At 40.8% G+C, this 14,118-nt stretch overlaps 1 protein-coding gene and 1 long non-coding RNA gene across 2 annotated transcripts in view; one reads left to right on the forward strand and one right to left on the reverse strand.

Annotated features, from left to right (window-relative positions):
• The first annotated feature begins 11 nt into the window (after window positions 1-11).
• LOC142418568 (uncharacterized) lies at window positions 12-5,817 on the forward strand. The gene is made up of 4 exons (XR_012778327.1): window positions 12-778; window positions 2,800-2,872; window positions 4,972-5,096; window positions 5,698-5,817. It is a non-coding gene; the product is annotated as an uncharacterized LOC142418568 (long non-coding RNA).
• Window positions 5,818-6,199: 382 nt separating this feature from the next.
• LANCL3 (LanC like family member 3) overlaps window positions 6,200-14,118 on the reverse strand; it is a 34,915-nt gene continuing 26,996 nt past the window's right edge. Inside the window, exons 2-5 of the mRNA XM_075520577.1 lie at window positions 13,555-13,678; window positions 12,257-12,454; window positions 9,997-10,204; window positions 6,200-8,856 (exon numbers count right to left, since the gene is read on the reverse strand). Of these exons, the coding sequence (XP_075376692.1) occupies window positions 8,697-8,856; window positions 9,997-10,204; window positions 12,257-12,454; window positions 13,555-13,678 (690 nt within the window). The 3' untranslated portion in view covers window positions 6,200-8,696. The remainder of the gene's footprint in view (window positions 8,857-9,996; window positions 10,205-12,256; window positions 12,455-13,554; window positions 13,679-14,118) is intronic.

Raw genomic sequence — 14,118 nt, forward strand, 5'->3', positions numbered from 1 at the left:
GGAGCCGCCGGCGCAGCCGCCGCGCTCTCCACCGCCCTCTCCGCGGCCTGCGCCCGTGACGGGGCCGGGGAAGGCGCCGGCCTCGCCGCCGCCCTCGCTGCCGCCCCTCCAGCGGCGGCCCCGGTGCGGGTGAGCTCGGCGCTGCTGGGGCGCGATCGTGACAGCGGCGGGGCTGGGGGGGTATATGGAGGAACGCTCCTCGGTGGCGCACGAGGAGCCACCCCCTCCTCACGTCTCCTTTGGCCATGAGATACATGTTGAACTAAGGGGGGGGGGGTTGGTCGGTGGAAAGGTGGGGCTGCTCTTCAGGGGGACCTCGGCAGGCTGGAGAAATAGCCTGAAAGAAGCAGGCGAAGTCCTGCACCTGGGAGAAAATAACCCCATGCAATAATAAAGGCTGAGGGACAGCTGATTAAAAAAGATGCAGAAAAGGAGCTGTGAGTCCTGGTAACCCTCCCCTGATGCATCTGGTTCAAAAACCTCCTCACCGGATTAACGAACCTGCTGGTAGAGACGCTCTTTCACCACTTTGTCAGATGGATCTTACCCTAGCCTGTCAGGCCTTTTCCCTCAAAGGTTCCTAGGACCACAAAACCCAAAGCCCTGCTGTGACACCAGCTGTTGGCCAGCAGCATTTGTCTACCATCCCCAAGCCCTTCCCCTTCAGAAGGAGCCGGGAGACCACCCCATGCCCTTCTCCCTTGCCATCAGAGCTCTGGAGTCATTCTGGATATGCGTAAGGTCACCCTGGCAGCATCACATGGACGAGCAGCAAAAGGTAATAGCCCGAGGGCAAGACAAGCCTTTGCAGTCTCTCCACAGCATCCTGAATCTGATCACCTGGCAAGAAACAAAGCTCCTGAGGTGCCAAGTCAGGTTGGCAGATGGTGCCTGTATCCTGCACAGGGGGAGTCTCCAACCACTGCCACTTCTCTCCTCCTCTTGGTGCAGGTACTTGGTTCATGCTCAGCTGGCTCTGATGCCTCCCTGATAGATCTCGTTTCTGCTTGCCTGTTCCCAGGCAATTGCACATCTGCATGTGGAGATTAGCTACAGACCTGGGACCTACCAGGAGCACAACAGGAAGGCAAGATACAGAGTTTGAGATACTATTAGCCTATTAATGGGATAACACTAATGGCTACTTCTGCATGTCTGCTACTATTCTTTAGTACAGCTTAGGTTGTCACCAGATTCATAGAAAAAATGCCAGTAACATTTCGTTTGGGCCATTTCTTGAACTGCTGCACTGGCAAATCTGGAGTCCCATTGCTCACCTAGTTGAGCTCAGCTGATGATGGCAAAGATGGAAACCTTGTTAGGGGCAGGCCTAAGTGAATTTAATGCTCTAATGCTCTTCACTGGGAATGGAGGGGTCTTTCTGGAAAGGGGGGAGGCCATGGGTACAGGGATTGAAGCAGGCTGAAAATAAACACCTAAGTGGGTAACTTTAACCTACAGGCCAAAAGCAACCTGTCTTCTGTTATCTCGTGGGAAACTACCATGACGTAGTTTTATCTGATTGCTATGTGCAGCCTGGATGCTTTAGCTAAAAAAATTCTCAGATGAATGATTTTACCTTTGATAACACGGTACCAGTGAGAAGCTTTTGGAGCCCTAGTCATGACTGCTCCAGAAGGAAAAAGTTGCCAGTGCTATGGAAGATAAGTATGGAAATAAGCAATCCAATGCAAAATCATACTGTTCAAGGTTGGGCTTTTACTTAAGGCAAAATATAATCACAGCTTTAATATTCATAATATGGATATACACAGTTTGTTCTGCCACAATGAAGCTTAGTATTATCACTGCTTTTAAAAAGCTATAAAATCTAGTTTCTATCATAATCTACAATACAAAACTAATACAATAAACACATTCTGAAAGATCACAGTGTTTAAAACATCAGAAGAGCAGGGGTCCTGCTTTTAAACAATAAGGTGCATTTCTAAAGAATCAAATCAGTCTTGATTCTATAGGGCCTGTACCATATTATGGCTGCAAATGGCTATTACACTGAGAAACCAATCTAGGGTGCGGCATGTACTCAAGAAACGAACACCGTATGTTGGAAAATATTGAATAATCAAGTGTCACCAACACAAACTAGACATGAAATAACAGCCTTTGTTAGTAATGCCATTTAAGCTCCCTGTACTTTTTATTGGTATTGGCATTCACATATATTGCAGACATATTGAGGGAAAATGGGAATAAAACAGCTATCAAAAGGGCCCTGCATATGCAAACACCTGTGCTTTCCTCTTACTCTACGAACAAGCCTTACTAACTCCATGGGACTCCTGTGTGGAGGAAAGTTTGCAGGCTTGGGGCCCAGAATGATGCAGTTTTGCCCCCATTTCACACCTGTGGAAGGACCTAACCTTGCATGCCTGCAATCAGGTGGAGATTCACCATTGACATCAGCAGGTGGCATATCAGGCCCTTAAAATGAGCACAGGAGGCCAAATCAGTGGCAAAATCAGACCACTGTTAGAGGAAATCTTTCTCCTCTCATGTGTGGTCATGGTAATGAAGACAGAAGCAGAGTTCAATTTCTGGTCAGACAGCCTTTCTCTTCTACATGAAGTAGAAATAAATGTTTGACTAGGATTTGTTTTCTATTCACTATGGGATATAACTGATGTCAGGACTTCTACATAAAATTTTCTGGGGAGTATGCATGTATAGTCATGCAGTGCTGTTGCTGAATATCACCGCATTATAAAGTATCTTTTATTCAAATATCATTATACCGCTAGGCAAAATGAGTTTTTAATTCATTTTCTGCCATTGTAGGTGGTATTGCTGTACTTGACCTAAATGCCTCCACCTTCGAGTCATGCAATGAACAAAGTCAAGGGACTCCCTTGTAAGTATTAAAAATAAATAACGGCTGTATGTCTTTTCAAGCAGATTGCTATTTATAAATTGACTTTTTTCAGAGCATGATGTAAAATTTTAAATACACGGGGTACAGGACCTACAGTGACATCAGTGATGGTACAAATTAGTCAGGAGGTTTAATAGCTCAAAGGCAGGTCAAAAAGTTGGTGCATGTTGGCTTTTTGGATCTATTTTTTTAAACTGCCTAAGCATCGATAGTGGACATCCCTTTTGTTCCATTAAATGATAGGAGTAGGCAGTAGGTTCAGCTCCAGGCAACTCCTTCACAGGCAGCCTTTTTTCAGCATATGATGGCTTTGCTATAATGGCAATGAAGTGTTGTTCAAGGCAGCTAAAACCTGTACAGTGCACACTGTACCACTACTGGTGCAATGAAGCAAACTCTGCTATTCTCTTGGAAAATGCTTATTCACATCCCTAAATTACTGTATTGGTTCGTGGGCCCTGAGCATTTTTGGCTTATGGCTTTGAAGTACGTTGTTCTCTCAGTGATGTGATTTTTGGTCATTTTCTTATTTCTTTTCAATTTAGCTTTCTGCTGCTTACTACTTAGTCCAGGACATATTTATATAAACTGAAATGTCTTCTCAGAGCAATCTAGACTGTGCTGTTACCCAGCAATTGCTCATCGGTGTAGTTCTTCACAGGAAGATTACTCTTTAAAATCTACAGGGCAATTCTTATTCCTGATATACTAATCTTCCTACAGATTACAATATGCACTCAAGCCAATGAATATTCAAGGTATGTAGGAGAAGCTTACCACACCTGAGATTTACTTGGCAGACCTCATAGACACACTGTCCATGGATCTTATAGGTCCAAGTAACAAGGATATATTCTCAAAATGCATGCATATGCTAAAATAGGTCACTGTTTGCATAAAACATGCAATATGTTGGCAGATGCTATAACTATGTGTAGATAACTATGTAAGTACAAAAATTTGATTGCTTATGAAAGTTTGCATTTGCACATATTGCACCTATGATTCTGAATACATCAGATACCTACATTTTGTTTTTTCACAGTATTTTAAAAACTGATCAGTATTCTTATCATATTTTCTACACGTCCATATAATTATTATTATAACATCAAAGTGGCATTACTTAATTTCACAGAGTAGCGAAAAGGGTGACCACTTTACTTGCATTCGTTTGTGCATATTTCCCAGAACTATTTAAATATGTATTTTGGGATGTTTAGCCATTTCACTTGGTTTTGATTGTCTTAATAGAGTTGAGATACTAGAGAAGTGAACATGCTCTCTAGAAAGTCTCTGTTTTATTTAATGGTGTAAAACATCAGTGACAGTTGTTATATAGTATAATGATTTTTCCTTAGCAGGTGGGAAATGGCAGAGCCAGTGGGAAGGGACCACCTGGGAGTGTAAAATAATGTAATGCAAATAAGTGGAACACCCCTCCTAAGCAAAATTAATCAATCTTATTTTCAAGAACAAAAGACCTGGGCTGCTGCTTCAGTCTTCTGAAGTTACTCGTAGGTTGGGAAAGGCAGGCAGGGAAACTGAAGGAAACGATGCAAACAAACCAGATATTGAAAGCAGTGGCACAAAACGAATACGTTATATCATGCTGAGAAATTGTGAGTAGCAGGAAAAAATAAAGATGTATTTGTTAGAACTGTACTGTTGATGAAACTTATTGCATCTGGCTCTATGAATCCTGAGATCACTAAATCTGGACATTACAGATCTAGTTTCCCTCTAAGTTATTCCGTGACAGTAATCTGTGGATGACCTACCAAAAGTCGTGAACAGTATATAGCTCCTTAAACTGATTTGTAATCTACAGCTTTACTCACAAACAGCACCACACAAACACAGGTACATCACAAATAAGCACCAATACCCACACAATGCATCCTCTTTTTTTTAACAGCATAATCAGAAATACTATTACATCACTTAAATTCCTATTGCCTACACTTTAGAAACTAAACACAGTCAAGAAACTAATGTGCAAACGTGACGTAGTAACTTGTGTTTTACACTTTGAAAGAGGCTTCTCAAGGTTCTGGTAACACAGTCTTTTGTCACAGCACCATGGCAGAATCTGTTCAGGAATACACTTTTTCAGTCTATTAGGGCCTGATTCGGGAGCAGGAGGAGAGAGCATCCAGCTGAGAACGTCTAGCAAAGGTGGCATGATCAACTTCTCGAAGCGGTAAGGAGGGAACACAAAGGACCTTATTTTTTATTACACTAAAAAGTGCTGACGGCTCCGCTCAGGTTGCTTTCTTGTCAATGTCTTAAAGGCAACAAATAAAGGTTGCAACAGCATGTATGTAACAGCGTATATAGTACAACGGGAAAAAAGGAGACAGACAATTAAGAGGAGGAAAAAGATGAAAAAAACCTGCTCATTTAATGATTGGCATTTCCAGAAGAGCCCTGGGGTATACTTACACTGTGTTCAAAAGCTGTGACTACAGCATGTCTAGTAGCCACCTTAACCCAGCTAGGTCAGGTAAGAAAAGCCACACAGCTCTAAGAACAAGCTCAAACTGCCATGTCTGATGAAACAGATGAATAATTATGTTCCAAGATTGTACAAGATGTATCCCATGAGACTGGATGTTTATGTTACTGATCTTAAGTGTCAGTAAACAAAGTTTGAGTGCTGCCCTTGCTGAAGTCAGCGCCGAACTCGCATAACTTGCAGAGAGATGTCTGGGACCTAGATTTTGAAAACTGGGTGGTTGCATGGGTTTTCTCATTGTTGAATGGACTAACTCTTACTCAGATAACTATTTTCTTTCTCACAGGATTAGTATCAAATGAAGCCAAATACATGGCTTCATATATGGAGAAGGGTTGCAGAGACAGAAGATTGTTTTGCGGGTGCTGTTGAACACAACACAGAGTGGCGTGAGGTCTTCTCTGACTGTAAATCAGAAGGAATTAATTCTACAAAGAGATACTGAGGGAAAACCACCAGAAAACTGACACTGAGTTCTTAACGTGTATTCCTGCCATTTATGAAGAATTATATTAAAAGATAAATGCAAACACGATTGTTAGAAATTAAGCATAATAAAACGGAGTGATTCTACTTACACCTATTATGGTAAATTTTAACATATATGTGGTATATGTTACAATATCAGCATTTATGACTTGGTTAGGATCTAAGTTACTGTATTGATTTATTGTGCTCTAGATTTATTGAGGTTTTGGCAAAAATTTTCTTCTTCAAGCGTCTCCTGAGAAATAACTAACTGGAAACAATTAAATACTGTGGCCCAGTGATAATTAAAAAGTAGGCACTGGGGACAAAATCTAAAGGTCGTGATTAGTACGCTGATACACGTAGATTCTGTTAAGGCTGAAGTTTGGAGTTGTTTGGGGTTTTTTGACTGTAGTTATCAAAACACTAGGCCTTTTTGTTTTATGTTTGCATCTCTAAATAAAATGATTGGCAATAAATGTAGGATTGCAACAGCTTGAGTCCAGATCATAGCAAAACCTGTTTCTCTGTCTTACAATAAGATAGCTACTGTAACTGTGTTTTATCTAAATGCTATGGCACAAATGTTGTTACTTACATGTTTTAGCTGAGTGACATTACCCTACAATAAAAATTGAGACTGAAAAGCTATTGACCACAGGGAAAAAGCGGATAGGCCAAGTTTTACCTTCCTTAAACGTTCGTTTAAAAGGTTCCAGTTCTGAGATATATTAGAGCCCCGCATTACACGAAGCAACTAGAGAAGAATCCTAATGGACTTAGGATCTTCAGGACTGACAATTGACTTTGCCCTGATCTAACAGGAGCATTTAAACATGGCTGGGCAGAGCACGCACACGTCTCCACTGACTTCTTGATTTAGCCTCACGTGTATAACGCCCTGTGAAACACATCCTCCTATGTGTATGCATCTCACTGCTCAGAGTAACAAAGTAAGGGACATTAATGGCTTTCTTAAAAGACCTTTTATCCCACAAATAATAAACACATAACAACTGTATATTGAATTTTAACATTTCCATTCACCAAAAAATCCCTAAATTCTTGACAAACTGATACAGAACTGCATTGCTTTATTCACAAATGAAATATGGTTACTTCTATGATTAAGTAATTAATTAGAGCTGCACAGTGCAAGACAAAATAGCAGAAATCCTAATCTGCAGCTCATAATAATGCAAGCCACCTCATTAAAGCAACAGTGGCAAGAGTAGGAATGGGATTACTATATTAAAATGCAGAAGGATTGCAAGAGCTGGCTCCAACTTATAGCCTGATCAAGGCCAACTGAAATTATATGGGAACTTTAATCCATTAGGCATTAAAAATAAAGAAATTGTAATCTCCTCCAGCTGAGAATGCAGGAAGAGAGACTGCATTGTTTGGCAGTGCATGTAGGTCAGCTTTTTCACCCTAACTGCAATTTTTGACATACTGGTCTTCCCAATCTGTCTTCAAAGGTGATTGCATTACATTTTTCCCATATAAATAAAAATAAATAGTAAATATATTTTAAATACAGATATTGATTTTATAGTTTTTTAGTACAAATCTACGTTACCATTTTCTTTAGCTTTCAAGTACCATGTCATATATATAAGACATATAAAACAGCATATAATTGCAACCTTAAGTGCTAGTGCAACTAGTGTTAAGCAACCCATTTATTTCTATAGCTACAAATGATTTGGGCATATACATTATTATTTTGTTAACCAGGAAAAGAAGCAATTTTGAGTTTTGTAATCAGCTTTTTCTTAAGATCAGTATGCCATCCAAGGTTTGCATTCAGTTTGTAGGGTTTGTAGTGAACAATTCAAGGAAAATACATTTTCCATTCTCTGAAATATGTTATTGTTCAGAAATGCTTCTGTAAGTAATTAATTTTTAAAGGAAGCTTTTGTATCATTGAACAATACTTATCCAGCAATGCTGTATTGTGAAGAAAGCATCTGCCTGCTGTATCTTTGCTATAGAACTTTCCAATCCAAGTCTTCTCCATGGCTCCACTCATCTTCCCTGTGACAGGGAAAGCATTTACAAGAAGTGACAGTTACAGTAAATCCGTAAGGAGACCAGCTCCTCACCACAGACTGAGCTCTGAAAGGAAGGGTCAAATTCAGTTCTCATTTACACACATGAAGCCCTGCTAGCTGAAATGAACCAGTGAAACTGCAGGCTGAATATATAGCTATCTACAACTATCATTTATATGCATATGAAGATGAAAGAGCTCCAAGATACAGGTATTTCTAATACATGTTACTAGAACTAGTAGATGTGGTTTAGGTAAAAAATCCCAGATTTTGCCTTTGTGCAGTGTAGTGACATGTCTATGACACCCTCCCCAATAAGTGCATCGCTGCATCAAGACTTGTTTTTGCAGGTCTCTTTTTAAAACTTACTGGATGCATCACTGTTTCTTCTTTGTGTGTCCCTGTAATTCTAGCTTGCTTTTTTTTCTCCTGTGTAACCACCAAATTATAAGTTTGATAATGACCCCTTCTCCCTCACTTGAATAATTAGATTTTGCTTCTTATTACAGCTAAATATCTATCACATCAGATTCAGTCACTCCCCCCATTTTTTTTTTTCACTGACCCATTTTTTTTGAGCACACACTTCCCTCCCAAAGCCCTAGGATATTTTCTTTTTCACCTGACTCCCAGCTACGTTAAGGCTAGCATTAGTGGTACCACTGGCTTGTTTTGTAAATAGCCTCTCTTGACAAGTAAGTGAAACTGCAGGTGCCCTCTCCCATCACCACCAGGATGTGGCCCTGGAGAATGTTACTCTCTAGACAAAGACACTGAAGAGAGGAAACTCTGCTTGGTTGGGTTGCAGCAAGTCAGTCAGGAAACACACAGTTCCCGAGAAGCCTTCATACAGACTATATACACTTTCTAATGCCCGGGAACCAGCCTTAAATTCTTCTGTAAATAAGAACTCTGCAAACCTAAGAAACAGAGAAAAAAAAAAAGAGAGTTTGTTATTATTTGGTGTCTCTGTATGTCTACTTACTTGTTGTTTGAAAGCATCATTTTAATAACATTCAATAATTTAAAGAAGTAGAATGTTCATTATTAAACCCTATGTGGAAATTTTACACGCTCCGATTTCCACGATAAACTGAGGTCCATGAGATCTAGAAAAGCCAAACCTTTGCAATCTGTACGTGCGTTATGCTTCTTCGAGAGCTATAAACTTTTTCTGATGTCTGAGACATATTATTAAACAAATACTTTTTAATAACTTATATCTTGGTTGTTATTTCAGCAGGATGCAGGCAATGTTTCACATCGGTGCAACAAATTCTGTAATGCTGAAATAACTACACAAATAAAATGTTCTCACTTCAAAGCAAACGGCTGAAAATAAGTCACCTGAATTACTATACCACTTCCCCGCATTATTCTGTGCTGTAAGAAAAACAGTAACAAACATTGAACACTTATCTTTTTAAACATGTATAGTAAATTACAGAAATAAAATTAAAGATAATTGCAGCACTGTGACAGAATTTTCAGTGGGATATACTTGCTTGCATCAGGACGAAATGGAATTAACCCCACTAGCTAAGCTGAACAGCACAATGTCAAACTGGCTACAGCTGGGAATGATAAACTAAAAAACAGTAACGGCAAAGCAGGTCCTATACTTATTGTCCATGTTTAGTAGTAAGGGATAGTGTTAAATGCTCTGAAAATGAGAACGAGTCAATATAACAAACAGCATCGCATTTTACTCTGCTCCTGGACTTGGGTACACAACTTGGCTGTTCTGACCTCATGCCAGGACGAGAATGGGATGCGCGCCGTTCCTCCCCATCCACCCCGGTTCCCTCTGAAGGAGCGCAGCCTCGCAGGGAGGGAGCCCAGGAGAAGCCGATGCTTCTCCCACCACAGGCAGCCTGGAAGCAGGACCGCAGGGCTCCCCGCAGGGTGCACCTGCCCCACAACTCACAGGCAGAATTGCACCTGAGGCTTAAACACCCAGGTTACATCAGAGGGTGGTGATCACAGACTCTGAGCAGCTTTATAAATGTTCTTGAAACTTGCTGGTATTACCCTGAATCCAGAAAGGTAGGAATGCTAACCTTTGTGCCCTGTAAATATATTTTGAGTTTCCAGTGAGCCTATACAGCAGCAGGAACACATAAGCACTACCAGCCACTCCATGGCATATTCCAGGTCCCTTCTTCAACAGGCCTTTCTGCCAAGTTAGCTCTCCACAGCGGATACAAGTGTCCAGATATTGAGGCTTCTTGGAAACCAGGTAAGCTTTGGCAAACAGATATGCAATGCCTAGGAAAATAGCAGTGAGATTGTCTTTTGTAGTAAGTAGGCCAAGGGTTTTGTAGAACACATAAGAAAATAAGGATTAATACACTAAAAAAATGCAGTCTCATGCTCTACACATGTCAACCTTACATATCTTTATGCTACATATGGAGGGGAGAGTATCTGGTATGCTGAAAAGCATATGGTAAGATATACTTATCCACTCCCTGTGACACCACCACTTTCAATCTTTTCAATGCATTATTGAATTTCAGGGTTTACTCTAACATTCCCAGTCTTTCATCAATTTAAAACAGTAGTGACATTTTTGCCTTTAAAACAGTAAACTCTGAGCACTGTCTTCTATTGGTTTCAAATCCCCACTCACCTCACCTATTTACACCGACAGAAACACAAAGATGGGCAAGATAATTCCTTACCTTGACAACAGATAGCATTTTTTACTGAATGAAAAAGAAACTTGCTTTTTTTTTTTTATTCCAGTGGGGCCCATGCTGCTTTATTCTAGTTATAAACAGTTATGCATACTAACTTTTGTTAAAAAAAAAAAGCAAAAGCTATTTGGCTTATTTTTAGAGGGGATTCAAATAAATTAATCATAATCTTCAACAGAGCACTGCACAGCTCAGTTCATGGTAACCTTAAAAGAATGCATATGACACATAACCAAATCAAGCGCCTACAGAAACGTTTAGAATAGCTCACTTGTGGTTTGAATATAATATACACTGAAGTAGCTGAAAAGTGTTCTTGTGAACTACATGTGCGTTATTACCCAAGAACAGTGATGGGATACAGGATTTTCTGGGGAAGAACAATAGCAATTAATGAATTTACATGTCTCTAAATGTCTCCTAAAGTAACTTCTTTATGCCCTTCAGAATTTTGTCATTTCGGTCGAGTCTCACTGTATATGTCTCCGCTAACAGATAAACCCAAGTCAAAGGCCACTCTCAAGATACTGAAACAAAGAGGGCATCTTCCCTGCAGGTTTCATCACTAGGCCCGCCATGCTGTAGAAGTCATTTTTCCTCTTAAAAATAAAATGTTGGTAAGCAAAAGCTGTTTTCACTTCACTTCATTATAATGTGAGAGCAAGAAGCTTGTTCCCTAATCATACCAACAAAAAGATAATGCATCAGCAGAAAGCACATTTAAGGGATGCTAATTATAATGTACTCTTTGTAATTTAAACAGATCACCTTTAAAAGCAATGCATCAATGCTCATGGACATTCTTTAATAAAAGTAAGTTTTTCTGTAACCTTCTAGGTTCACGCTACCAAGCTAATATGACTAGTTAGCAATAAAATTCTGCCTGGGGGTAAAAAAGCAATTTCAATATACATTACTTGCCAAAATTGCTAATGTATAGGATTAGATTCTGAACTGACAGGCATCAGCCTTACCTCATGAACCAAAACTAAGGATTGATTCTCCTCTTCTCTGAAAAACAGTTTTATATGGGTGACTTTCAGAAAAAATGCCCCTTGCCAGTATAGACTCCCCTTCACTCCCCACTCCCCTGTGGGAGTGGTCAAAACCAAAATTTTTTGGTGGTCAAAACCAAAATTTGACCACCATAAATTTTGGTCAAATTTATGCATTATCCATGTAATAAGTGCAGCTTAAACTTTGATTCTGATGAGGGGGGAAAAAAGCTATTCTGAAGGCCTTCCCAAAACTCACAGATGTGTCTGTATCTCTGTTCTTTCGCATACTATTTCTCTGTCCAGCCATATGCTGTCTTTTGACTCAGCTGTACCATTCTTTGAGGTCTTGTCATGAAAGGGAGCAAGAGCGGAAAACATACAGTTCAGGATCACCAGAATTCTTTCAGCTGTGATCACCTATGCTTTTAAGGCAGAAAACACGCCTATCCTTCCAGCTGCTTCAGCAATAAATAAAACACTCTTAAATGGAAGAAAAAGCCTAAATAGCCTGCTTGCATCTCATAAAACATCAAAATTGGTCAAATTTAACCTGAAATTATCTTCTACATGGAAAAGCAATGGGATCAGCATCTGGCTATTCATAGCATCAATGGGAAAAGAACCTGGAGCTCCATGACACCAGTGTACAAGCTCATTCTCCCGCTCGATTGTCTCTCCCAGCTCAGGAGGCCAGTTGCTGTTCTGTTCTTGGTCCATAAGAAAATCAACACTCTGCCACACAAGCTCCTGATCTGCTGGCTGCAGGTACTCATAATAGGAAAGCAACATCTGAAGGATTGATGAAAGCCCATGTGCTGCACCTGTAAAGAACAGAAACTGTCAAATTAGAGGGTAGGTTTAGGTCCTACCTCCATCTCACGGCAACTTTCTCTTGGGACTGATTTCCTTGTCGAGTGCATGGCTCTTTCATCTTCTTTATGCATATTACAATAGTGCTTGGAATAAAAGCTTTCTAGGTGCATGATACTATGATTTGTTACTACTTCTGTCATTTCCAGTTCCCTTAGCTATGCAAAAATATGTATGAATTTTTTCTGCTCTCACTCTGATATGACTGAAACTCAGTGTGTGAAGTTAAACTGAACCTAAAATGAATACTGTTTCAAGACGTTATTCTTCTTGACACACTACTGAATCTGGACCATTACTCTGAAGTCTTTGTTGAACCCAAATTGAAACTGGACCATAAATGGTCAGTCCCAGTTACTGACTGATAGTGTCAGTCAGCTAAAACCTGAATTTCAGTGCAAGAATTGTCTGTACCGGCCAGGGTCTGTGGAGCAGAACCATGCAGTGACTCCTCCCTCTGCTCCCCTGCCAGAGAACTCACCAACACCTGCAAACCAACCTCACACTGTCTGCAGTGTGACATTGTGCCGTGAGGATGCCACCAGGAACCTGCTCAATGACCTTTCACCACTGCTTCAGATGAGCTCCAACCAAGCTGCTCGCGATGGGCAGGAGCTGACCATATGCTTGAGTTGCACTGCTACGGCCAAAAAACGCTCTGCAAGACCCTGCGTGGCAACAGCAGCTAACAAAGAACATACCCTGACAGTTCTCTGTGATAATCTTCTCCACGCAGGCATAGGCACCACACCTCTCGCTGCCTCCATCTGGCAACGGCAGATTTACCAGGGCAGAAAGGAGAAGAGGGAACGAAGCTGCTCCTGCTGCTCCCCTGGTGCAGCACAGGCAGCTCTTGCGTTCCCCAGCACTAGGCAGCATCAGTCCTTCCCTCCAGCTCCTCAGTCCCACGGAGCAGTTTTAGGAGGTTGCAGGGTCCCAACTCAGGAGAAATCCCACACTGTAGGTTTTATATCTTTTATTTCTGAAGCATCTGCTGGCTCAGCATCTACACACAGCATCACTTTCAAAGTAGTTGGTGTGTTCTACTCACCAAGATACTCCGTTCCATAGTAGGAATACATGAGTGGGAATGGTTTCCTCTTCTTCACTGCATACTGCTTTCCTGATTCTAGTATGGCCAGGCAAATTGATTTTATTTGTGCTGGGGTCAGCACCTAGACAGAAACATCAAAACAAACATCAAGTCTATTATAATAATTTTCTTAAGACACTTTTCAGGACTCTTTTTTTGCTGGTGCACAAGACAAAGTACTGCCTTTAATCTCATGAGCATGCCATAATGTACATCCTTATCAAGAATTCCTTACATAAAACAGTAAATTTACATAATGTTTCTCAAAAACAGAGTTTCACTCCATCTCAGGAAAGTGATCGTCAAATCTTTAGCTGCATAGATGAGGTGAAAAGAGGCTTGCTAAGAGCTCCTGCACTTGCTTCCCAGAGACGCATCAGTCTGATGGAAGCTGACAACAAGCACCAGGCAAGCTGCAGAACAGCCGCCTCCAGACTGGAGGAAGAGACATTAGGAGAAGACAAAGGAAAACAGACCTCTAGAAGAAGTAAATGTTACAGGCTTTATTGGAACATACTGAGC

The sequence above is a fragment of the Mycteria americana genome, chromosome 1, assembly GCF_035582795.1.
Source record: "Mycteria americana isolate JAX WOST 10 ecotype Jacksonville Zoo and Gardens chromosome 1, USCA_MyAme_1.0, whole genome shotgun sequence".
In the NCBI taxonomy this organism is placed as follows: Eukaryota; Metazoa; Chordata; class Aves; order Ciconiiformes; family Ciconiidae; genus Mycteria; species Mycteria americana.